At 45.2% G+C, this 26,876-nt stretch overlaps 1 protein-coding gene across 4 annotated transcripts; it reads right to left on the minus strand.

Moving 5' to 3' along the window:
- Positions 1 to 477: 477 nt before the first annotated feature.
- On the minus strand, positions 478 to 25,549 carry LOC310709833 (alpha-1,6-mannosyl-glycoprotein 4-beta-N-acetylglucosaminyltransferase-like). 4 transcript variants are annotated; one of them, XM_083509876.1, is made up of 5 exons: positions 25,505 to 25,549; positions 13,449 to 13,862; positions 11,491 to 11,670; positions 7,543 to 7,690; positions 478 to 4,089 (listed from the first exon to the last, which is right to left on the minus strand). In XM_083509876.1, exons 3-5 carry the CDS (start codon positions 11,590 to 11,592, stop codon positions 2,945 to 2,947), a joined length of 1,395 nt encoding a protein of 464 aa, XP_083366002.1. In that variant the 5' UTR covers positions 11,593 to 11,670; positions 13,449 to 13,862; positions 25,505 to 25,549; the 3' UTR covers positions 478 to 2,944. The 4 variants fall into 4 exon arrangements, with proteins under 4 accessions (XP_083366002.1, XP_083366003.1, XP_083366005.1 ...); XM_083509877.1 differs by lacking the exon at positions 25,505 to 25,549 and adding an exon at positions 12,848 to 12,881 and having other exon boundaries at positions 13,449 to 13,581; XM_083509879.1 differs by lacking the exons at positions 13,449 to 13,862; positions 25,505 to 25,549 and adding an exon at positions 13,345 to 13,421.
- Between the last annotated feature and the right edge of the window lie 1,327 nt (positions 25,550 to 26,876).

Below are 26,876 nucleotides of genomic sequence, written 5' to 3' on the forward strand. Positions count from 1 at the left end.
GTCTACGTGCCTTCCAGATAAACTAGTCTTTGGAAAGGGAATGGTAAAAACGATAAGAGCGGATTTCTAAAGAGACGACACAGATCAGGCAAGAGCAATTCATATAGGCCCATAACGAGCCCCAAACCTACAGAATAGCTATGCAATGGATTGCCTGCACCTGAGAAAATTGTGCAGTTGTTCCATAGTGTTGAAAATGTTGGCTTTTATGAGCTCTGGAGAAAACTGAACAGGGAAAACAAGGGAGAGGGATGTCTTTGAGCACAATGTCATGCTAATGCCTTATAGAAGTGAGTGAACAAAGTGTGGCTAATCCACAGAAAATGGCTGATGTGGAAGCAAGTGGCACGAGTTTGGCCTAGAGCACTAATGGCCAACATGATGTCCTCAATACATTATTGGACTATCCCTCCCAATTACAACTTCCCTAAGTGAGAGTAAGCTCCTGAAGGAAAACTGGATACTTACAGCATGTTGGAATATTTGGTTTATTCACAAAAACATAGATGGATACAAGCACCACTGCATTCATAGTCCACTGTCCCACATCAGATCCTCAGAGAGAGGCACACTGCACCTCAAAATACTCCTAGGTTCTTTGCTAATTCTCTGCCTCTTTCTCTTTGTTCAGTTGGTTGAGCATGATTCTCTTAATCTCAGAGTTGTGGGTTCATGCCCCACATTGGGCAAAAGATTCCTGCATTGCAGGGGTTGAATCAGATGACCCTCCTGGTCCCTTCCAACTCTACAATTTTATGATTCTGTGAAACGGTTTGAAACAGAGAGACCTTCCATTAGCCCAGGGAGGGGGCTTTTGCATTCCAGAGTTGATATCTGCTCAACCATCATAGATACAAATAGCAAAGATCACTGGGTGTGGTTCCATTCGTGCCCAAGAGAGGTAGCAGCAGGTTTTGGGTGTGCAGAAGTACAATCAACTTTGTGTACGGGGAGTTCCAAAATGGTGCCCAAAGGCCACACAATGCTGAGTGGTGTTTGAGGAGAATGGGAATGGAAATCTGGAAGGGGGGATGGAATGGAGCTCCCTAGAATAGAGCAGGATTGGCTGGTTGGCATTGAGCAGGAACACTCCATACTTAAACTTTTTGTTTCAGGTCCCATGCATTCTAAAAATCTAGCAGTCATTCTGTGCTATTAGCATATATTCTTCCAAAGGAAAGTCTCCTGGTTACCAAGAGTTTTTTTAGATATACGAGACTGAAGTATGTCCTTTGTGGGAAGGGGTTTCTCAGATTTACAGTACAATGACATAGATTTAAGGTACAATGACATACTATTCCATGTTGATCAAAACTGGTAGGGGCTTAGTTCAGGACTGCATTTTGAGCACTAGTTGAGCAGATGAATTAAAAGGCAGACAATATGATAAAAGTAAAAAAGTTAAATCTAGTTACCCCACTGAACAATAGAGCCTATCTGGCTAAATAATGGGAAATCTCAAATACAGCAAGGATAACACAGGTGAACAAACATGGCTGTTTAGGGGAAACATCTTTAGAGACAGGATTTTTGCAAAAATGTGCTTCAAGTCATTTTGATGAGAAGTACAATACCACTCACTGCTACTGTCTTTCTTGTTGCACTGTCATTTGTAGGGGTGCTGTGCTACATTTTTTACCCTAGTACCTGTGAGGTTCAGGTGGCACAATCAGAATCAGAATAATCTTTATTTGCTTCAGCCGCTAGCCATAGCACTAAAGTAAAAGACAATGTACTGAAGATAGAGGTAAAAACTTAACTATACAAAATACATTCTGGAAGTTTCCATTAATAATCAATATATCTTATTCTGATTGCCCCTGGTAAAAACTTGGCAGGTTTTGCTGTCACCTGATTGTCTTGATCTGCTAGAAGGACGGACACAATAGCAATGGTTGAGCGACCTGGTATGGATAGTAGTAACCTCACTCCTAAAATCTTTATAAAGAGTTCAAGCTAGAAGCACATGAGCTACTGACTCAATACTGCCATCTCCATATGGGCATAAGTGTTTTTCCACTCACTGAGAGAAGTGAGGTTACAGGGAAGCAGGCAGAGGGCCTTTTCGGTAGTGACATCACCCTGTGGAACGCCCTCCCTTCAGATGTCAAAGAGATAAACAACTACATGACTTTCAGAAGACATCAGAAGGTAACATCTGTTTCAGGAAGTTATTGATGCTTGATGTTTCATTATGTTTTTTATATTGGAAGCCACCCAGCGTGGCTGCAGCAACCCAGTGACATGGGTGGGGTATAAGTAATAAATTATTATTATTATTATTATCATCATCATCATCATCATCATCATCATCATCATCAGAGTTTGCATTCTTGGTCATAATAAGCTGCTATGGTAGTTACAAATCTTTGCATTCACCAATAATACAGTATTTTCAACTGCACCCAAAGAGTGATATTCTCTCCTTAAGTTCTCTGTGTCACCAGATTGGCACAGCTTGTGCCCATCTTCATATTCATGATCCCATTGACATTCCCTTTTTAAAAAAATGTGCAGCCGCACATAGAAATGTTAACATAACTGGAGGATGAAACAGAGAAACTACCTCACAGGACTTTTCTTGGCTTACTGCCACCCATAGCTACTCACCCTGGGAAGGAAGTGAGCTGTGATTTTGCATCTGTGCATTAGGGAGGCAAAAGAGTGGAGGAAGGACACTGTCCACCAGTTCTCTAGCTCTAGTACTGTCCATCATGTTGACTGCCACCTGAACATCTAAGTTCCTAAGGCAAAAAAATCTCTGTTCCATCCTGTGTTCCAAGTGCTTCTTTGTGCTTGGAGGCTAACCTTCCCTCTGTTGAATTGCAGATTTGGTGTAGGATGTTTAATTACTGGCTTTGGCTAAATTAAAACCCCACCAGTCTACCACCCTTAGTATCACAAGATTGTCATGAGAGCGCTTGAACTAAAATTGTCATCCAGTTCAGGGACCAGCCTTGGTCCAGATGCTTATGCTGCTTATGATCAGCCATTCACTCTGAGTTGTAGTCACTGTTATGCGCACACACTCGGGGGCAGAGGCAGTCCTGCCCTCCAGGCCTTGCTTGTCAAAGCTTCCATGCTCAAAGTGTCCAATTGGGGTGTAGCTAGTACAGCGCAAGCCACCCCGGCCCTTCTGGGTGCCCAGCTCCACAATCCCCGCCCGGAGATAGTCTCCTGGGCGCTGTTTGGAGCCTGTGAGGATCTGGATGCGGAAGATTTGGGTAGCTTGCTTAAAAACAATTGTGAATGAATTCCCAGCAGAGGGGTCCTTGCCCCAGAAGTAGTCTTCCATGTTGCTGTAAGCCTTGCTGGGAAGGTAATTCTCAAATGTCTTAATATCTGTAATCATATCTGCAGGGGGGTTGTCAGGGTGTGTGGAGAGGTCCTCTTCAAAGTCTTCATCCTTCAGCTTGTTTACTGTGCCCTGGAAGGAAGAGTAGTGGCCAATGTGCTGGAATAGGGATGGCTTGAAACGGATCGCGTCCTTCTGGGTAAGAAGGAGGCGGAAATGCACAAAAAGCCAGTCACAGGGCATCTCTTGGTAAAAAAGCAGAAGGAACTGAGCAAGACGGGGCAGGTCGCTGGAGTGGTAAAGCTTGCCAATGTAGCCAAGCTTGGAGAACTCCAGGGTGACCCAGGGGGAGCCTTCCCGAGATGCCACAGACTTCCTGATGGCCGTGGAGAAGGACTTGGAACAACGGACGTCATCCTCAATCATGAGAAAGTAGGTGGAGAGGTTGGCTGCAAAGTTCATGAGGTAGGCGTAATCCACATTCTGCTTCGATCTGAATCGCACACGGTCTTCGGCATCATTGAAATTCCGTTTCAGGCCTTCCAAGGGAGGGTAGTATTCAGAAGGAGCATGGATGACCAGCAGGCGGCCCAGCAAGACTTGCGGAGCAAACCTCTTGGCAATTTTCTCCAGTGCTTGAGAATTCCACACCTGGTCTGAATCAGCTAAGTGGACCACCACCACCATCTCTCTCAGCTCTTCACGCGTTGATTGTTGAAAGATAGACTGCAGGGTTTCCAGAAGGTAGTTCTCTCGCTTCCGCTTGACAGAACACAGCCCCACAGTCAGAAACTCTGAAATCAGGAGCCAAAGGGGAGACACCTCATGAATGCAAGGCAGGCTGGCAGCAGATTATAACAGGCATATTGTTTCCAATCAATGGGAAAAGCAGTTCCTTGCATCTACACAAATCCGCAAGAACACTGCTAAATCAAAGAGGCTGGCAGTAAATTCAAGACAGACAAATGAAAGTGCTTTAGCATGCATTTGTGAATCCAGGATTTTATTCTGGAAAAATCTCTAGCTAATGTCAGACCAACATTTAGCAAAACTGTTGTTTAGAGTTGCAGAACAGAAAAGGCAAGGCACAGTGTTGTTACTGTTTGATGCAGAGTTATTCAATTTCTGCTGAAATGTCATCTCAGGACATTTCTGACCATAATTTTTTGCTAAGTTGACAAAACGGACTTGGAATATATGAAGAATTCTAGGTCAGTTTAGTATATTAAAAATAAACTCGACCATTAAAGGGTTGCATGTCTGTGGGGATAATTTCTCCCACGCTGTTAGCTTTATGAGTTTGGATTTCAAACTCTGCCCACTCAACATGCGTCTGGATCAGGCCAACAAATGACCATCTTTGTGTATGAAAGGATCGGCCCAGATCAAAACCTTTGTGCTCTACATCTTCAGCTGGCTTTTATGTAACTCGCCTGGAGATAGATTCTTCTGTTAATTTCAGAATGTTCTGAAATCCTAAATTTCAAATTTAGATAGGTCCTGGCTAACATAGACAAGTTTGTTGCACAAGTCCTATTCACCAGCAGCAAGAAAGTGATAGTGTGCACTTTTGACCCATAAAATGGTTGTGTTGTACCAAAGGTGAACGGCTCTGGAAGCTGTGCTTGCATCATCTTGGCACTACAATTAATTGGTAGTTGCTATGGCTATGAGCTCATATATGTTTACACATGCCTGATTTGATATCCTAATTGGTTTGCTTTGTTGGTACCCTTATCAGTGGGAACTGGGATGTTGGGCTCAGAGCCCAGAAGAAGAACTACCTATCATGTTTTGGGTATTGGATACCTGCAACTTGGTCAGGTGGCTGACACAGACTGCCCTGCTGTATAAATACTGTATATATCTTTGCTTGGGTGCGGACAAGCTGTCTCCTTGCTGTAGAGTCCGTCCCACAGAAGGCTTTGAGCCACGGCAAGGGGAACAGGCAGGCTGCTTTGCTGTAAGCCTATACCTATCTTCAATAAAGCGTCAGAACTCTGCACTCTGGTGGTTAAGACTCTTCTTGGAACTCCTGCTTCTCACGAACCCCAATAGGCTTTCCTCTAGCTCGGGGTCTGTGGCTTGGGTTCACAACAACATTGTTGAGTGCCAATGGGATTTTTAAAATCTGAATGTTTTAGGAAACATGACAATTACAAGTTTTGAAACCAGGTTGCCTGGAAGATCTGGCCAATCTGAGCAAAAGTGAAAAGAATGTGATATATATGCTCCTTCGCTCTCTTAAAAAAACCAACACCCCTGTGAATATTACCTGTGGTACAGCAGCACAAATGTTTCTGTACCTGTCCCAGCATCAAATCAGAAAACATAGGAAAAATCACCCCCAAATGAAGTGACAGCAAAGCACAGGTGAGCATTTCCATTTTTTGAGAAGGGAGGTGAGGGACCATCATGCATCTATGCAGGGCATAGGTTGCCTTGAATGTGCGTGCACACAAAGAGGACATGAAGGTGTTGTTGTTTGTGCCCATGCACACCTATTTTTGGTGCATTGGAAGCCAGAGATCCTCCCACACCGAGGCAGTGGGAGAGGATATAGCTGCAGTGCCTCATACTCCTTTCCACTGCCTCTCCCTCCTTTTCCTTCCCCACATCTGTGGTACTATAGGAACCCAGTGGCCTCCTGGGTACAGTGGACAAGGAAGGCAAGTGAGCAAAACATGTTTTTTGGATGGAAAGGAAGATTTTCCATTGTCTGAGCTACTATGCCTCTGAATACCAGTTGCTGTGAATTGCAGGTGGGCAGAGTGCTGATACACCCATGTTCAATTTACAGGTTTCCCACAGGTCAGCCACTGTGAGAACAGGATGATGTTCTAGATGGGAACAGGCCTGATCCAGCAGGCTTGCCTTCTGTTCTTATGAGATGCATCAACCACATCCTCACCTGTTGCCTTGGAGGTACAGATAATGAGCAAATGGACAGAAGGGGCAGTTGCCCCTTTCCTTCTTTCCCTGATAGCAAGCACAATAGTGGAGGAAAGCTATGCGTTCCTGTACACTGTAAGCTTCCAGCTCTATTTCCCCACTGGGTGGCAGTGTAAGGCCAGAAATGGACAGAAAACCCAACTTTTACACCATCTTGCTGACAAAGGTCCGAATAGTCAAAGCTATGGTTTTCCCAGTAGTGATGTATGGAAGTGAGAGCTGGACCATAAAGAAGGCTGATCGCCGGAGAATTGATGCTTTTGAATTATGGTGCTGGAGGAGACTCTAGAGAATCCCATGGACTGCAAGAAGATCAAACCTATCCATTCTGAAGGAAATCAGCCCTGAGTGCTCACTGGAAGGAAGATCCTGAAGCTGAGGCTCCAATACTTTGGCCACCTCATGAGAAGAGAAGACTCCCTGGAAAAGACCCTGATGTTGGGAAAGATGGAGGGCACAAGGAGAAGGGGACGGCAGAGGATGAGATGGTTGGGCAGTGTTATCGAAGCTAAGAACATGAGTCTGACCAAACTGTAGGAGGCAATGGAAGACAGGAGTGCCTGGCGTGCTCTGGTCCATGGGGTCACGAAGAGTCGGACACGACTAAACAGCAACAAAGGCAAACTAAGGCCCAATCACCTTCTAAATCCGGCCTGCAGACGGTCCGGGAATCAGTGTGTTTTTACGTGAGTAGAATGTGTACTTTTATTTAAAATGCATCTCTGGGTTATTTGTGGGGCATAGGAATTCGTTCATATTTTCCCCCAAAATATAGTCTAGCCCCCCACAAGGTCTGAGGGACAGTGGGCCAGCCCCCTGCTGAAAAAGTTTGCTGACCCTTGCCCTAGAATTAAAGGCAGAAACATGGTTCTACTGCAGAAGTCTGCGCTTAGCAAAAGATGAGATCCTAGTAGTGAGCCCACAAAGGCATCCCACATTCCCAGTTCTCTCTGATCACACCCGCACCGTAAATTTAAAGCACTCTTATAGCATTTTAGCTGTCATGACTTCCTCCAAAGACTCCTGGGAGCTGTAGTCTGTTAAGGGCACTGACCACAAAGGCCTGCAGTTCCCAGGATTCTTTGGGTGAGAGCCATGACTTTTAAAGTGGTACAAGAATACATAAAAGGCATGGTGCCGATGTGACAGATCTGTGCGTGCACAGTCCACATTCTCTTGCGACAGCCTGAAATGCAAATTTATTCTATGCAAACATGGACTTCTAAAATGGACCCATTGCCTGTTGTGCACCTCTGAAGTTTTGATCTGCCTTTTGGGAGGTGTGCCGTACTCACTTTTCTGGGGTGGGGGGATGCCAGCAAGATAGCGATAAGAGATGTTCAGGAAGTTGGTGGCATTCCCTAGCTTTTGGAGGCTACGTTGGTTCCAGTCAGTGTGCAATTGCTGTAGACCCACATCCTGGGCCCACTGTCGTACTTCCCTCTGTGAAAAAACAGGACAACAACACTTAGAAGAAAGTATATGTTCCAGAGCACATCTGTGGGCCAACACAATGGGCTCCGCATCTCTAGATACGGGGACAACAAGCAAGGTAGGTTCTTGGCAACTCCCAATGTTACCACAATCACTGCTCAAAATAGCGGGTAGGTGAGTGCCTATCAGTTTGGAAGCAGAAAGGGGATGGCTAGTAATAGTAGTAGTAGTAGTAGTAGTAGTAGTAGTAGTAATTTATTTATACCCTGTCCTTCTGGCTGGGCTTCTCCAGCCACTCTTGGTGGCTTCCAACAAAATATTAAGCTTCCCTAAACAGGGCTGCCTTCAGATGTCTTCTAAAAGTCTGATCGTTGTTCTCTTTGACATCTGGTGGGAGGGCGTTCCACAGGGCAGGTGTCACTACCGAGAAGGCCCTCTGCCTGGTTCCCTGTAACTTGGCTTCTTGCAGTGAGGGAACCGCCAGAAGGCCCTCGGCGCTGGACCTCAGTGTCCAGGTAGAACGATGGGGGTGGAGACGCTCCTTCAGATACTGGACTAAGGCCATTTACGGCTTTAAAGGTCAGCACCAACACTTTGATTTGTGCTTGGAAATGTACTGGGAGCCAATGCAGGTTTTTCAAGACTGGAGTTATGTGGTCTCAGCAGCCACATTCTGGATTAATTGTAATTTCCGGGTCACCTTCAAAGGTAGCCCCACATAGAGCACATTGCAGTAGTCCAAGCGAGAGATAACCAGAGCATGCACCACTCTGGTGAGACAGTCCGTGGGCAGATAGGGTCTCAGCGTGCATATCAGATGGAGCTGGTAAACAGCTGCCCTGGTCACAGAATTGACCTGCGCCTCCATGGACAGCTGTGCACCTGTTCCTTCAGGGGCACAGTTACCCCATTTAGGACCAGGGAGTCCTCCACACCTGCCTGCCTCCTGTCCCCCCAAAACAGTATTTCTATCTTGTCAGGATTCAACCTCAATCTGTTAGCTGCCATCCATCCTCCAACTGCCTCCAGACACTCACACAGGACCTTCACCGCCTTCACTGGTTCTGATTTGAAAGAGAGGTAGAGCTGGGTATCCGCAGATGCAATAAGGTCTTCTTCACCGTCGCTATTGCCATTTGGTAGGCTCGACATTGAGCTCTAACCCGTGTCCAGTCAGATTCAGAATGAGTTATCAGCCACTGGTGCTCTAGCCGTCTCAGCGATTGTTTCACTGCCCTCAGATTCGTGGCAAACCATGGGGCTGTCCAGGCTCCATGCAATCGGAGAGGGCGCTTTGGAGCCAAACAGTCAACAGCCCTGGTTAACTCCACATTCCAGTGAGCCACCAGGGAATCAGCTGAAAGGCCATCAGCATGGGATAAAACATCCCCTACTACTCTTTGGAAACCGTTTGGATCCATTAAGTGGCGGAGGCAGGCCATCCGAATCAGTCCCACCTCCCTGCAGAGAGGAAGGGAAGTCCAGTTGCACTAGGAAGTGATCTGACCATGGCATTTCTTTAGTTTCGCTTTTACTTCATGTCAGATCACCAACATCCATAGAGGTGAACGCCAGGTCTAAGGCATGTCCGCGGCTATGCGTTGGGCCAGACTTATTCAGGGACAGCCCCATGGAGGTCACGCTTTCCACGAAGTCCCTAGCAGCCTCTTGTAAGGTCATGTCAGCGTGGATGTTAAAATCTCCTAGGACAACCAAACTAGGTATCTCCAGGAGAACATCCACCATGACCTGAAGCAGCTCAGGCAGGGAATCGTTGGTGCAGCAGGGAGGTTGGTATACCAAAAGGAATCCTGTACTGCCCCTATTGCCCAGCCTCCAGAACATGCACTCAGAGAACTGGATCTTCCCAATAGGACACCTGGTGCAAACTAATGACTTCCTAAAAATCACTGCAACCCCCCCTCCCCGCCCACAAGGCCTGGGTTGCTGTGCGTAAGAGAAACCTGGTGGACAAGGAGCAGCTAGGACAGGCCCATCTGCTTCATCCAACCAAGTCTCTGTTACACATGCCAGGTCAAGTCCTCCATCCACGATCAAGTCACGGATCACAATGGTTTTATGGATCATTGACCTGGCATTGCACAGCAGCACCTTCAGGTTGTGTGGGTATCCCTTGCTGATTCCAGCAACCGTCTGGTCAAGACCAGACCTGGAGGTAGGGATAGTCCTCAAACAACGACTAAACCTGCCTCCTCGGTAATGACGTGGTCTGGTCTTAGCGTAACTCCTCCTCCTACCCGTGATCACTGAGATTGGTTGTCCCAGTGCTTCCCCCCCTGTGGAACCTGCCCCAGCCATATTGTTGGCTGGGACCCACTCCCAGGCAGCCCTGACCCCTCCCCTTAAAATCAAATTAAAACCTATACAACAACAACAACAACAAAACAATAAAAACCAAAAACAGTAAAAGATACAAACACACCAAAACAAATTCCCACACCCGACTAAACATCCATCCCACCCCCCACCCCGAGGCCTCCTTGGAGCCTTATAAGCTGTGGTGGTGAGTATGGGGCCCGCCCCCAGGTCCAAGGTGGAAAATGGGCTTCATACTCAAGGGACTCACAAGGAAAGCAGAATGATAAGTTTGTAGAATCACAGAATTGCAGAGAGGGACCTGCCTTAAATGTATGGTGTGGATGCAGCCAGCATAAACTCCTGTTGTTGTTGTTGTTGTTGTTGTTGTTGTTGCTGTTGTTGTGTGTAAGCATACTTGCTTCCTAGCCACAGCTACATGAAAACCCCGGGTTTCTCCATTATCTGTAATGAACAGCTGATTATGTGTGCCTATCAATGACATAAATCACCAAGGGAAGTCGACACACATAATAATGTTGGGTGTTAATTTTCAGAGGGGTAGGGAAGAAAATGGGTAGCAGAGGGAATGGTTTGTTCGAGCTGCTTGCAGTTGAGAAAGAATGCTGGAGGAGAGGTTGTTGGGTGCAAGCCTTTCCTGCAATATGTTGGCATGTTTCAGGAGGGAGAAAAGAAGGAAATGACACCATTTGCCTTTCCTAGTCTTTAGAGCCAGTCACACTCCACCCGCTGCTATTTAGCAATACAATGTGAAGTTTAGGGTTGGCAGCCTCCCCCTCCCCCACTGCCCATCCGCTGCAACCTGAGCCCTCTAGAGCTACATAACACAGGTGGATGTAGGAGTCCCTTCTACCTTTCAAACCCTCCCCCTGTCCCACGAGGTCTAAGCAGGCCTGAACAAGAGTTTCTTAGGGGGTGGGGATGCACCACAATGCATTTTTGTAGGAATCACTTGGAAGGATTATAATGAGGAATCAGAACCCAAGATATATATGGGGATTTGATGCCTGTCACTTTCAATCCATGTTCCTGCTATCGAGCGAGAGAGTGGGTGCAAGACCCGCTTCTGAGGAAAAGAGGAAGAAGACCCTACATCTGATTTCAGGGTACCATTACAAAGGCTTAACATTTTCAATCCCATCAGTTATTAATTGTTTATCCCCAATGAAGCACCTTTTGGCTTTTCTGCCTCAGTAGCTGTGTCCACAGCTACCTTTGACCCCCTCTCCCCAATGAAGGACGTGTCACCAGTTAAATGTAAGAATCTGGATCCCCACCCCCCTGCATAAAGAGACAGGGGTGGGGGTGGGGAGTCAGGTCCTTATATTCCCTGAAAATATTTTGCAGAAATGTCTCGACAGAATCCCTGGCTTCTAGCCAAACAGAAGAACAAGAGGATGGGAGTAGCAAGGCCTGTCGGGTATCAGTTTCCTTTTATTCTGCCCAGTACATGTGGTTTATGCTATACTCACCGTCTCAGAATCCTCTTGGGTCCAAGGAGACAGACTTACGAGGAGCAGGAACAGAAGCAGGGAAATAGCTGCTGCAAGTGAACGCCTTAAGAAGAACCGCATGGCAACTGGAACCCTGGATATGAGGGCTCCTTCCCAAAGGCTGGCAACTCCACAGGCTCTGGGTCCTCACGCTGTTACCTGGGGGGCGGTAATGAAGATCTGAGTAGAAAGGCTGAGATCTGTGTTCTTTTATTTTATTCTAATTAATAATAATAATAATAATAATAATAATAATAATAATAATAATAAACCTTTATTGTCACTACACCATCTGTGTGCAGTGAAATTAAACACCCCCCCCCCAAATACACACAGTGTTGTTCACGCTCTGTGTGCTTGTCGGAAGTCAATTACACCACTATTTTTAAAATCTTTTTTAAATTGTATTTTAATCAACTTTTTTTATTATTGGTTGTTAGCCGCCCTGAGCCCGGTCTTGGCTGGGGAGGGCGGGGTATAAATAAAATTATTATTATTACTACTATTATTATTATTATTATTTCCATTCAGCAGCCCAACAGCCCAAACTGTTCTTTAACCTGTTGGTGCGGCTGACTATACTTCTGTATCTCCTGCCCAAAGGTAGGAGATTAAAGAAGTGCTGGCCAGGGTGTGAGTTGGTCTCTAAGAATTTTCCTCGCTCTCCTGAGGCAGCGGTCTCCCACGATGAGTTCATCTAGTGAACTCTGAGGACAACCCATGATGCATGTGCTGTATTCACCACCCTCCGTAGGGACTTTCTGTCTGCGGCTGTCAAACCAGCATACCACATTGTTATACAGTATGAAAGGACACTTTCTATTGTGGCCCGGTAGAAGGAGATCATCAATTTTTGTTTGACATTGTTCTTTTGCAAGACCCTGAGGAAATGGAGTCTCTGTTGGGCCTTCCTAACCACCTGGGTTGTATTGATTTTCCAAGTGAGGTCTTCACTAAGGTAAACTCCCAGGAATTTAAAGGAAGAGACTCTCTCCACACACACAACCCTGATATACAACAGGCTAGTTCTCCTCTCTTCCTCCAAAAGTCCAACACCATCTCCTTTGTCTTGCTGATATTTAGGTGCAAGTTGTTCTCTAGGCAACATGTGGAGACTTTTTGAACCTCTTCCCTATACGCTGATTCATCTCCACCTGTAATTAGACCCATTATGGTTATATCATCTGCAAACATAATAACTGCAGTGGATGGATCAGATAAAATGCAGAATTTCACATTGCCATATTGTCATATCAGATAAAATGCAGAATTTCACATTGCCTGAAACAATGTAAGTTTAAGGTTCTTTTACTCAACTCTCTTTATAAATATCTACCTGAACTAGTATGTGGCTGACACTGGGAAACCCCCTGTAAAGAAAATAAACAGAAGGGAATGAAAGCAAAATAGGTTAGACTACAAAGTATGTGGTAGAATATTTTCATTTTATTTTTTCTATAAATTGATAATCTGCACATTTATAAATATGTAACAAGGCAGAGTACAAAATATATGGGTAATGTCAACAAAATACTAATAAAACAGCCATAAAACACCCAAAAATATCAATTAATTCTGATTGGCCTAATATCTGCACCTCACCTTTTAAAGTGATGCTAGAGAGGTTTAAGATTGTAACTCTACACCACCTTTCAAGTCGGGAGGAAGTCCCACTGAATTCAATGACTCTGCTTCAAAGTAGAAAAAGCACAGGACTGGGCTGCACATCTGCCCACAATACTATTCCCTGTGCAGCCAACAGCCACACAAGGCAAGCTCTCCTTTCTTTAATATGATCTCCCAGCCCAAAAGCAAAATCAGTGCTGCTCTTACCCAACCACTTCCTGCTCAGTCCATTTGGCAATCAGACGTTAGTGTTTCCATTTAGCACCAAAATGAGATGCAAACTAGCATCGCCCAAGCACTGCTAAGCCTACCTTTTCACAGACCTTTGTCCCGTCCCAGCAGGGCAGAGTGCACCTCTCTATTTCTTCATCCAGTGGGTTCCTTTCATGGGTGTGGCTGAGCAGGTGGCTGGAAGTGACAGCAGCAAACGAAGGAACCTGAAAGTCATGCTCCATTGAGAAGTGATGTATTGTGAAGGACCCCAGTCTTCAAAGTCTCCCAGATAGGTTGGCTAAAGAGAAAGGCACCATCCTAGCCAAGCAAAGCACAGGATTCAGAATGGTCTTCCAAGAGCCGAGTGATGCAACCAGACTTCCACAACCATCCTTTCCACTGGCAGCTGGCAAGGACCCAGGTATTTTCAAGATTCTCTCATCATTTGCTCTCTTCTCCACATCAGGTGGCTCTTTGCCCCAGTCTTAGGCAGATAATACGAGGGGAAATGCCTGCGGAGAAAGCGAATGTTTGTCTCAGAAACATTATACACCTATAGAGCTCTCTCCATATATTATTTATACTACGGAGTCAGCACAGCTAATGCTCTTTCCACTTAGCTTTTATTGCTTAACCACTTCCCGGCAGTTTCAGCAGAGACTATCCATGACAAATCAGTGAATAGATGTGTGGTCAGAAGCCTCCCCATTGGCCCAAGGCAGAGCCAGTCAATAAGGCCTTTGTTGTACATTGAAGAAAGGAAAGCAAATACAGAAAGAATTGGAGGAAGCAACTCTCAAGACACTGAAACCCAGAGCAGGATAAACATCTGCAGCCTGCACTTGTGTATTTAGAAGAACATGATCTTACGCATACCTACTCAGAAGAAGTAATCCCCACCGAATTGTGTGAGATTCTGGCCAATCCAGTTTATTGAGCACTCATTCTGATTCATTTGCAGGGATATTAAACAAGCGAGTTGTGGCAAGCAAGTGCTGTCCTACACTTTGCTGTGCATTGCTTCCCTGTTTGCAAAAAGTCTGATTCTGGGTGAGTGGGGAAAGCAGGCTTGTTGTGTAAGAACACCAAATCAACATCAATTGTGCAATGCGAATTTGCAATTGAATCCCAACAGAAAATAGCAACTGTCTGAAAGTGTCCTTACTCCCAGGTGAGTGGGCATAAAAATCCATCCTCCATAAACATGGACAAAACCGACATTTGGAAGACATAAGTGTAGGATGGGAATGGTTTGCCTTGTGGGTGAATTATTGCAACAGGAATGGAGAGATGGTCCCTTCTGCAACATGCAGCTTGCAGGTCACTTAAAGAGCTATCAAAACTCCAAAGGCAATGAGGTAGTGAGATCTGAGCTGAGCGATCAGATCTCTGGGAGTTTTGTTAGGTGCGTCGTCCATACCTATTCAGCAGGTATTGAGGAACATGGGTTACAAACTAGGTCTGTGTACACACCATACATTTAAAGTGTGCACACACCCAATAATTCTTGTTATTGGGTGTGTTTGTTAAGGATGCTGGGACTTGTAACTTTGTGAGGGGTAAGCTACATTTCCTAGGATTCCCGGGAAGGGTGTGTGTGCTTTAAATGTACACAGATAGCCCTCAAGGCATATTTTTTGGATCACTGACAGATTCTTCCAGGGAAAAGATGAAAAGACACTGATCACCTGTGCCCCCAATTTCCAGTAGAAAAAAATCCCAAAGTGGAGAAAAGGTTGCAGCATTTGGGACCTTTATATAAAAGGTGAGAAAGAGATGACAGGATATAATATTATAAAATTATGCGTGACATGAAGAAAGTGGATAAAGAAAAATTCATACGGGGAGATCCTTGAGATATTGCAGTCCTGAGCCATTTAAAGCTTCATAGGTCAGTCATGCTGGCCACATGCCACAAATGCCGGCTCCCTCGGCCTGTAAAGCGAGATGAGTGCCGCAACCCCAGAGTCATTTGCGACTGGACTTAACTGTCAGGGGTACCTTTACCTTTACCTTTACTAGGCCAAAATCAGCACTTTGAATTGGGCTGGGAGACTGATTAGCAGCCAGTGCAGTCACACCAGGATTCTCTTGCCCTAGTGAGCAAGCTGGCCACTGAATTCTGCACCAGGTGAAGTTTTTGAACCAGGGGCGTAGGTGGGGGGGGGGAGGAAGCTTCCTTCTAAAATCAAATCAATAAATAAATACTTTACTAACTGACCAATAAAGTTGCAGATAGCTTGGTTCTGCCCCCTCCCCATAAATCCTGGCTACGCCCATGTTCTGAACCATCTTCAGAGGTAGCCCCAAGTAAAACACATTGCAATAATCTAACACGGAGGTTACAAGAGTGTAGACAACAGGCTATCCCTGTCCAGATGGGGGCACAGCTGGACCACTAGCTGAAGCTGATGGAAGGCACTCCATGCCAGCAAAGCTACTTGAACTGTAGCACCCTGCTTGTGGTTGACGCTTAGCTGGAATGAAATATTCAACGCAGCAATAGAGAAATTAAAATAATAATTTATTTGTCAGACAAATAAATGATAGGCACAGTGGTATATGGTTACCAAAAGCTCTGCCCACTCCAGCCCTGATGGCCAGCACTTATATTTCCTCAGCCCAGCCCCCTTGCCCCTCCTTTGGCTGCCTCTGTCCAATCAGCCTGGTTGAAATTCCTATTGGCTGTTTGCTAGAACCAATCATAAAAGATACACCCATTTCCTATTACCTTTTATGGGAGACAAAGAGCTATATTTCCTTCTATCCATAAATGGCAGACAAGTAGCCATATATCTTACATTTGCCTCGACAAGGCTTTGGAAGAACTGTACGGTTCCCGTTGCCTTAGCAAACAAACAACATCCTGCAGGATCCATCTCACCCGGGATACAGTCTGTTTGCACTACTGCCTTCTGGCAGGAGGTATAGAAACATCAAGTCAAGGACAAATAGACTGAAAAACAGTTTCTATCCAAGAGCTGTGGCCTTTTTGAATGCTGTAACTCGATAGTGAGACCTGGGAGTTTGGTGGGTGTGGGTGTGGTTGGAAGGTGGTTTGTTTGGTTGTTGTTGTTGTTTTGCTTTTGTTGTTTTTAAGGGATGGCATCCAATTTCGTTGCACTTGTGCAATGTTGCACTAGTGTAATGACAATAAAGAATCTATCTATCTATCTATCTTAATTAACATTTCACCTTTTGCCCTATTGCCCTATTACCCCTTCACTCCAACACAGATGGCTAAAACAGATGGCTCATGGTAACAGAGATCTTGGGTTCACCTTCTCACACACCATCAATGAAATAAGAATCTAACATAAGAATCTAACATTTTTTACTTTCTAAATCCTTTGCATAATTACATTTAGCCAATAAATTTCATACATTAACATATATAGCTTTTTAGAAGCAAAGGCCTTTGCAAAGTAAAAACAGTTTCAAAACAGCTTCAAACCTCTTCAATTTACAACTTCCTTTCCCCAGCCAGCTGCTGTTCCCATTAGCTCTTGCCCTTTAACCTTATGAAAATATGGCTCAAGTCTAATGGGAGGCACCTAGTATTATTTTCTGTTAAACAATAAATCTCGCTATTTACCAACTCTTAATTGTGTTTTTGCAGCTTGATTGTATTCTGTAATTTGTATGGTCAGTATGACCTTTGCTCCCAGCCTGTAATTTCCTTTTACAACTTTGAGAAACGTGTCTCCTGCTACTGCTATAAATCAGAGGGGCCTCTGAGCAAGAAGACAAACAACTGCCAAAGCACCCAGCCAGCTGCTTTATGCCTGGCATGAAACACACAAGCATCTGCAAATATATCTTTTAAGCTCATTTTAAAATACAGGTCTTGATCAGATGCCTCAGAACCTCAAGTGACAGCAATGGATCCAGTGGCACCTCCATGCTACTCCTTCAGAGGGAGTGTAACCCCATCAAGAGCAGGCAGCCTCCCAGCCATGTGGTCTAGGGAACCACCCACTAACAGAGCCTCTGTCTTATCTGGAAACCTCAAAGTTAGATAACTGTGATGCGTTATATGTAGGGCTGCCTCTAAAGATGGTTCAAAAACTTCAGCTGGTGCAGAATTCAGCAGCCAGGTTGCTCACTGGAGCAAGATGGTTTGAGCATATTACACTGATCCTGGTCCAACTGCACTGGCTTAGTTTCCAGGCCCAATTCAAATTGCTGGTTTTGACCTATAAAGCCTTAAATGGCTCAGGACCACAATACCTCAAGGACCACCTCTTTCCATATGAACCTACCTGGATCCTGATATCATCTTCTGAGGCACTCCTTCATGTGCTGTCTCCTCAAGAGGTCCAGAAGGTGGCAACACAAGAACGGGCCTTCTCTGCAGTGACTCCCTGTCTGTGGAATGCTCTCCCCAGAGAAGTTCACCTGGTGCCTTCACTATACACCTTTTGGCCCCAGGCAATAACGTTCCTTTTTAACCAGGCCTTTGATTGACCTGATCAACATCCCATCCCCTTTTAGATGTGGCTCTTTTTTGGGGGGAGTATTACAGTGGTACCTCGGGTTAAGTACTTAATTCATTCCGGAGGTCCGTTCTTAACCTGAAACTGTTCTTAACCTGAAGCACCACTTTAGCCAATGGGGCCTCCTCCTGCTGCCGTGCCGCCAGAGCACGATTTCTGTTCTCATCCTGAAGCAAAGTTCTTAACCTGAAGCACTATTTCTGGGTTAGCGGAGTCTGTAACCTGAAGCGTATGTAACCTGAGGTATCACTGTATTGGGTTATTGCTTTTATTTTAATTTTATGTACTGTGATCCTTTTAGGTGAACCTCCCTGAGACCTCTGGTTATAGGGTGGTATATAAATCATGATCATCATCATCATCTGAGCTTCAGTTTGTTGGCTCTCATCCAGTCCGTTACTGAGGCAAGACAATAGTCCAGCACATCCACTAGCCACACTTGCAGATGTAAAGGAGAAGTAGAGCTGTGTGTCATCAGCATATTGCTGACCAGATACTCCAAAACTCTGGATAATCTCACTCTGTGGTTTCATGTTGATGTTAAACAGCATGAGGGATAAAATCAAGCCCTGAGGAACCCCACGCGGAAAGCTCCACAGGGCTGAAGAGAATCCCCCTCTGGAAATGGCAATCTAAGCAGGACCGGAACCACCACAAAGGGAGCTGGCCACTTTTTGTAATATTTATATAGTGGCAGGTGCATGGGTGAATAGGACTCAATTCACCTGTCCAGCACTTGTTTACTCTTTCTCTTATTTATCCATCCCCCTCTCTCGCCATTTTTGTTCAATCAAACATCTGTTTCTGTTTCCTCCAGACTCCACTCCTTCCTGAGTGATTAGCCCAGCCTGAGCCACCCACTGACTGCCTGCCTGCCTGCGCTGTCCCCAGGACTCCTGCTACCATCCTCCTCTGTGGAGGCAGCCATGCTCTGTGTGTGCTGGGAGGAAGCCCTTTTGCTCACAGCAGGGTTGAAAAGGTGGGGGAGCACATCCGAAAGCAAAGATTTAAAGAGACCGCAGTTGCTACTTTCCTGGCCTGCCCTCAAGACCACAAAAAATATGGGGAAGGAGATCCTTCACCAAGAGACAAATGATAAGCTGGTCTAAAGCAAGAAGAAACTGCTTCTCCCCACACTTGCATTTCCAAAATTAATACTGCGTATATTGTTTAAAAAAACAGCATATATGTGTATATGAAATTTAGCATAGAAACACTAACATTGTGCAAGGAATAAATCATTTTAAAACTCCAAATCACTCCTAGATCCCCTCCTATAAAATTACTTCAATGGGTTGCCTAATTCTCTTCCATGTGGACAGCTGCCACTCTGATTTATGCAAGCTGGGGGGTTCAGGCTAGGCCAATGGGGGTCAGGGACAGAGTCTGCTGTAAATGAACTTTAGATATATGGTATGTATTTAAGGCCCCACCCCAGAGAATCCTGGGAACTTTAGTACACCACTCACAGATCTACAATTCCCAACATCCTTAACTACAATTTCCAGGATTCTTTGGGGGCGCTTTAAATCAACGGTGTGTGTAGACTCTGGACGTAATAGGAGGAGACTCTTTAGATGCTAATGTGTTTTGTTTTTCTTAAACGGTCTCCCCCCCCCCCATGGTAATGTGCATTACATCACTTTCTTCCAGGTGTGATGAGCCAGTCTGCTGTGTACCTTGTTTTGAGGACCCTCCTACGCCTTCTGCAGAGTGAGGCCCCTGGGCCTCTGCCACAAAGCCATAGCACTCCTACTGCCTCTTGCATTCTGATCTGACACCTCTCCTGAGCGCCAAAGGCAGCTCTTTTCTCATATGCTCTGTGCAATTTCATGGCTATCCGAAGTGCATTTCCAGGGAAGGCTTCCTCCCTACCCGCCTCCAGAGATTCCTTTACAAAATGTTTGGGAACAAATAACAGTTCTTGTTATCTCACCGGAAAGAAGAAGCGGCAGCATGGAAAGCAAATGTGGGCTGGTTGAGAATGTGAGTCACAACTTCCATTCTGGAGATGAATGAGTGAAAGCGAGGGAATCAGAAATGTCATGAGCGGTAGTAGAGCCCTGTAGCATAATGAGTAAACTCTATTTATTCTTTCAATCTGCTTACGCTGGGAATCTGCTCTAAAGCAGATTCTTGTTCTGGGTTGAGATTTCTATTCCGACTGACAAGCATTCTTTGTAACTCCAAGGGCTGCACAACTTTCCACCAGAATTTGTTTTGGGACAGAGGTAACAAAGCTTTCTAGATCAAACCCATTCTCGTGGACTAGTTTTATAGCTCACTAGTCTTTTTTCTTTTACAATGCTTTGGGGGAAGGCTACAGCTCAGTGGCTAGGCTTGCAGATGGTACCAGGTCCAGGCCAGACTAGAAAGACCATAGAAGAAGAGAGTATGCACACTATATATCACAAATGAAAAGTGGCAGGTTTGCAAGTCTGTGAACAAGTGACTTGCAAGTGACTTGCCCATGGTTTCTCAGTCTGCTCATTAGGTGTTAACCATTGATAAACAGTTTCAAGACTCCTGCTCTTATCCTTGTTTAGCATTGGAGTCACTAGGCAACCCTTCCAGTAGATGACTGTCGTCTGACAGCCCTACAGAACTGAAGGTTGTCCTCTGTAAAGCAGCACACAAGGCTAGCCTAGGGCAAAGAGATTTTGCTTGTTCACAGTGGTCTGTGGTACTCTGTGGTCTAAACCACAGAGTCTAGGGCTTGCCGATCAGAAGGTCGGCAGTTTGAATCCCTGCGACGGGGTGAGCTCCCGTTGCTCAGTCCCTGTTCCTGCCAACCTAGCAGTTCGAAAGCACGTCAAAGTGCAAGTAGATAAATAGGTACAGCTCCAGCGGGAAGGTAAATGGTGTTTCCGTGCACTGCTCTAGTTCGCCAGAAGCAGCTTAGTGATGCTGGCCACATGACCTGGAAGCTGTACGCCGGCTCCCTTGGCCAATAAAGCGAGATGAGCGCAGCAACCCCAGAGTCGGCCACGACTGGACCTAATGGCCAGGGGTCCCTTTACCTTTAATGATGTAACCTTAGAGGTGTAAATATGTAAAACTTGAACTAATAAAAGTTGGGGGCTCCTTTTGTTCAGGGTCTTGCCCATCTCTCTGTTGGAAGAGGTCAGACCCTGCTATAGCAGTTTTGCTTGGTTTTTTTGCAAATAAAGGCCAGGTGTCTCCACTACAGTGGTGCCCCGCAAGACGAATGCCTCGCAAGACGGAAAACCCGCTAGACGAAAGGGTTTTCCGTTTTTGAGCTGCTTCGCAAGACGATTTTCCCTATGGGCTTGCATTGCAAGACGAAAACGTCTTGCGAGTGTTCCGATTTTTCCACTGTACTTTGCTTTGGTTGTGTCTGTCTTTACTCTCTGACTGCAGGAAATCCTCACATACCTATCAGGCTCAAAGTGTCCTCTAAGGACCTAAGGCAGTTTATTTTTTTATCTTCTTCACCTTGTAACAGACAGCATTCAATTGGGAACCAGAAGTTTGGGTCTGGGTAGTCATTCTAGCCTTTTCTATTTATGTATTTACATGTACAGTGGTGCCTCGCAAGACGAAATTAATCCGTTCCACGAGTCTCTTTGTCTAGCGGTTTTTTCGTCTTGCGAAGCAACCCTATTAGCGGCTTAGCGCTATTAAAGGCTTAGCGGCTATTAAAGGCTTAGTGGCTATTAAAGGCTTAGTGGCTTAGCGGCTAAAAGGCTATTAGCGGCTTAGAAAAAGGGGGGGGAGCGGAAAAAAAATCGGAACACTCGCAAGACGTTTTCGTCTTGCAATGCAAGCCCATAGGGAAAATCGTCTTGCGAAGCAGCTCAAAAACGGAAAACCCTTTCGTCTAGCGGGTTTTCCGTCTTGCGAGGCATTCGTCCTGCGGGGCACCACTGTATTTACAAAAAATATTATATAGTGCCAACTCATAAAATACCAAGCTGGTACACAACAATATATACATGTGCAATAAATCATAATGTGCCATGGAAATAGTACAAAATAATGATTAAAATGACTGGGTCATCAAGAAAGATTAACCAGCTCTAGGCCCATCAGCATAAAAAGGCATTCAAGGGGTACCTGAAGGATTCTTGCCAAGTCTTTGCAATGTCCAGTTTCTAGCTAAAGCCAGTCAGGCATCTATATCTATTGTTATGAGTTCAGAGATGCCAGACCACTCTTCAAATAGGCTAGCTTCCTGTGTTGATGTCATTGCCTGGGTGACGAGCCATTAAGACAACAAAGGAGGGTGGGTTCTGTGCCAGACTGCAAATGGGCGGGAGCTCCCTTTCAGCTCTTAGATAGTTAGAAGGACAAAGCCAGGGCTGGGGCACAGAGTTTCTCTGTGATGTGACCTAGAAGAAAAAGCTGCAGGCTGGAAAGGCAGAGAGCAAGCCACAGCTGATTTCTGCTAGAGTCCAAGGCTGTGGCTATGGGAGAAATGTGTAAATAAACCATGTTTCATAAAGACACCCCAGTTTCTGCTGTGCCTCCCAAAAGGCAACACAAACCTTGAGTCTGGAACCCCTGAAATCTTGCACTACTCAGAGACGGAGGAGGTGTGCCACAGTATGAAGCTTAGGTGGTGGTGAGGAAATCCAAGAAAGCGGTTTTTAAAATTGTATTTCTCTCTTCCTGCAGAGCTTCTGGCACTGTCTCTTTGACATAGCTACAGGATTAGGGTAGGTCTGAGTAATATCCCAGGTACCTGTTTCAGCTTGGTGGCTCTTGGTTCTACATGGGGTAACCTTGTAGTTCAAAGTTTCCTCAACGCTGCCTATTCATAAATTGACTTTCCTGTGAGTCATGTCAGCAAAACCAGCAAGGTCAAGTTATAAATGAGGAGCATGTGGTGGTGAAGAGATCCAATTACCTACGTACATAATCCAAAAGGTGAGCAATATAACAGAAAAACAAACGTCTGAATTAGTTGCCAAGCAACCACAAAAAACTGGCACAGTAAGTATTTTGTGCTCTCCCCCCCCCCCCAGCTCCTGTCAACAGCTTGAGGCCATTTGTTAGGAAAGGAGGGGACAAGGCTGTCCCCCTCCCCACCCCGCTTTATAGCAGTGTTTAAAAACAGATGTACATTTATGGTAAATATGCACCTTTTGTGCTGGATTCTTCAAAGTGCTGCCCAAATATGCTCCTCCAAGGCTCACCAAAACTCATTAGGCTGTGCCCTCAGACCCACCAAAAGGAGCTGTAAAATCTACAAATAGGCAAGGACCTTTATAAGGACCAACCAAAATGCCTCAAATGGTGGCATGTCTTCAAGTTCTCCAGAACACCAAGCAACACCATGCACAAAGCAGGAAATTTGAGGTGGGGTTTTTTGTTTTTGTTTTTGGAAAAGCACTCCTTCCTTCTTTCCTTTGTCCTCATCTCCACATACCACTATTTCATGACAGTTTGCTTTAATAAAGGTACTGCTCAGCTGTGGATTTTGGAGGGTTCCCCTCATGAGCATAGCCAAGTTTTTTTGGGGGGCAGGACTTTTGTTGGGGGGCAGAACAGAAATGATTGGTCAGTTAAGTATTTCTATTGTTTTACTTGATGGGAGGCAGCTGCCCTCCTGCCCCCCTTGGCTACATGCATGGTTCCGCTCCCCCCCACATGGACCAACACTGCTGCCTTTACTTTTTATGTGCCTTCAGAAACAACTCTGCTCACTAGCTCCACCCCAACCCTTCACCAAATTCTGCCTAGGGGAGCTGAGAGGCCTGACAACCCCCCCCCCCCGCATTGTGTTCATCCACCCATCTGATGTAGTTGAGGAAGCCATTATGTCCTGTGCTCAGTTATTCAGCGGAATATCTCTAACCAGATCAAGTCTATAGCATAGAGCAATGTAGCATTTGTTAAAATTGAAAGAAGGCTCAGGATTGTTTGACAAGCCATGGCAAAAACTGCACACGGGTTGCTGTGAATTTGCGTCAGAGACCTGGAAAATCTTTTCTGCAAATACGCATTTGCACCCTCTTATCGGTTATATCACTGAGTGCACCTTCAGTAAACTGAATTAGGTACAAAGCATGGGCGGGGAAGTTTGTTTCAAAGGAGGCAGCTGTCAAGTCAAGCACAGCGGAGGTAAGAAGTGAGGAGATTTTCATCACGAAATCATGAACATAATGTAGAGACTGGCAAGAACAACAGTCAGAACGAGGGACAGCATACGAGCAAATGATATCAAATGTGCTTGTTTTTTTAAAACGGCTTGACAATCAAGGAAGTGCAGCCCAGTGACAAATCAACACCACATCATGCAAAATCCTGCTTGAGTCCCATGTGCACACTGCGTGCTTGTCACCAGCAACATTGACCCAGTTGGGCTTAAACTCTTCTCTTTCACACTGGAGTTTGGAGGTATCAGGATGAATAAAGAATCTACTTCATCATCTTCCTGACAGAATCAGGCATCCTTCATAATTCAGAGCCACAGAACAAACCAGCTTTTTGCAAACCAGCAATGCCTGCCACACCTTTTTAATTATTGTATATATTGTTTAAGAGCTCTGTGCCACCCTTCTGGTGTCTATGCACCACTTGGGGCAATTAACAACTACTTAAAAGCACAACACAATTATATATTTTACACACACACACACACACACACACACACACACAGCAACAATAAAAATACAGGAAATATGCCTTGAAAAAGTTTAAATGACTGAGAATACACTTAGCAGGAAAAAACACACCCCTACTGACATAAAAAATGTATTTCCTAGCCAGAGATTCGGAGACAGGGTTTAAAGGTTTTTTGTTCTCTTTGTGTGTATGTGGCATTTGATCTATGTTGCAAAAAATCAGACTTCTTGTGACAGCTGGTGATGCTTTGTAACCTGGCAAATACCTTAACTGGTTTCAACCCCCCCCCCCAAAAGTTATGTAGTTGCATGTTGAGTCTTATTTCTGTGTTGCATCCCCTTTTGTTGAATCGTTTCCAGGGGGAAGCTGTGTTAGTCTCCTGGAACCTAGCAGAACACTTCATGACTCTGAGGAATTGGGCTGCAGTTCACAAAATTTATGCCATAGTAGATCTGTTGGTCTTTAATGTGCCAAATGAGTCCTTGTTGCTTCTCTTGAATGAAATTGTAACTTACCTGGAAAGGGCTTGTCAGCATCTTGGTTTGGAATGCCTGCAGGGCTGATCTCTTGCTGTGTCCTGTATTAAACTTCCTGACATGGATTATTTTAGACTCACCTCCGCCCCTTCCTTTCGTGATATTACAGGCCTGAGAAGTGGAACTTCCTTTCTTTTACAGTACAGAAGCAAGTGGCGCTGTTCAATGACTGTGGGGTTAGTGTGTTAGTGCCGCAGATCTTTCCGGCCATGCAGCTTTTGTTGAAATAAACTTCCCTTAAACTAGGTGGGTGTTTAAAGTCAAATGTCACTGAGATGACAGTTGTTTGTATTTCCAGTCTCCCTAACTGTACTCAACAAAACAATAGAAAGAAGGGGAATCTTTGCTTTAATTTCTGAAACAGTGAGTATTTACCGGTAATCTTCACAAACATGCCAGAAATCAAATGTGATCACTGTCCCCCACTTGTGTGGTTTTAAAAACCAAAATATAAATCTATTAAAATGCACGCACACACAAAGCCATTATTAGAAAGGCAATTCATAGAGATCAAGGAGGAGGCTGGCTTACCCTTAAACATTTCCAGCTGGCCATCTGCTGTTGCCTAATGAAACTGCCTTGTCTGCTTCACATGACCCAGTTGCCTGGACAATTGAGAGGAAGCACTTGCTTTTATGTGAACAGAGTCACTGTAAAACCAAATTGCAAGGATCAGTTTACAGCACTAGCTCCTGGAAAAACACCACAATGCTTACGCCCTATGATCGTCAGACAAGAATGAAAGGCCAAAGATATTCAGAGACAATTAAGCCGGCTAGGTTGGCAGCCTTGAACTGTCCCAGTCTCAAGTGCTTCTGAAATCCTGTATGTCTCTAAAGGACTTTTTAACAGGGTTTTCTTCCTGCTGGTTGCAAAGAGAAGCTTGCAAATGTCACCTCAGATTATAGACTAAACTCGCCTGGAGCCAGCCAGACAAATGGATAGATTGGTGAATGTATGAAAAGTCACTTAAGCTGCACAGTCACTTAACATATGCACTCTATATATTACCTGCCTCGTTTTTAAAACATGTTCAAATGACCCTGACTACTTAGGAGTATTCCTTCCAGCCCCAGCCACAAAGCAAGATTGAGTAATGGGTTGTGGTTCTATATTGCACAGCTAACAGAGTGGTTGCTATGTACTTAGCTGAAACAGTCGGAGAACGAAGTCAATCCCAAGTGATTGATTATTGCCCCATTCTTCCATGCAAGCACCATCGCAGATGAGGAATATATTTTAAACGACTGTACTCGAGTGGGAGAGAAGCAGTAATGCAGAGACCCAACTCCACACGGACTCTGTTGCTTTATGGCTACTTGCATTCTCTGGAAAGTGGAGCGATATCTTTAAGAGATCCCAGGAGTAACCAACAGTATCCCACAACTTGCATTTGTTTGGCTCTTAATTAGATTGGCACAGGGGGTGGAGTGGCCTAACAAATTTGGGGTCCTTGAGTCCCACTGTACCCAGGCTCCTCCTCCATGCCTGCCCAACAATATACGGTAAAGTAAAAGACATAGAAAGCCATGTGAGGGAGCGTCTCCATGCAGAGTTGTCACTGAGGAAGGGAATTCCCTCAGTGAGATGAAATTCTATTTTTCATCGTAGGAGCAATGGCGCCATCTTCTGGAACAGTATTTTGCCAGCGATGCTTGTAAGATTGGAATACAGGACAAGCTGTTGCTGCTGGAGGAAAATGTGCCCCCTCACAGCCGCCACCTCCTCCTTTGCTGTGCACCAGCCACCACAACCACCTGCCAACTGCAATGGATACTCAAGGGAGGAAGCAGTGGTGGGTGTGCAGATAAGGGTGCGTGTGCAGAGGAGGAGGTGGCTGACATGTGCAGCAGATGGATCTGCCACCTCTCCCAGTTATCTGGAGCCTGCAGTCCTGAGGCAA

This window comes from Podarcis liolepis (assembly GCF_965112155.1).
Source record: "Podarcis liolepis genome assembly, chromosome: 6".
Lineage (NCBI taxonomy): Eukaryota > Metazoa > Chordata > Lepidosauria > Squamata > Lacertidae > Podarcis > Podarcis liolepis.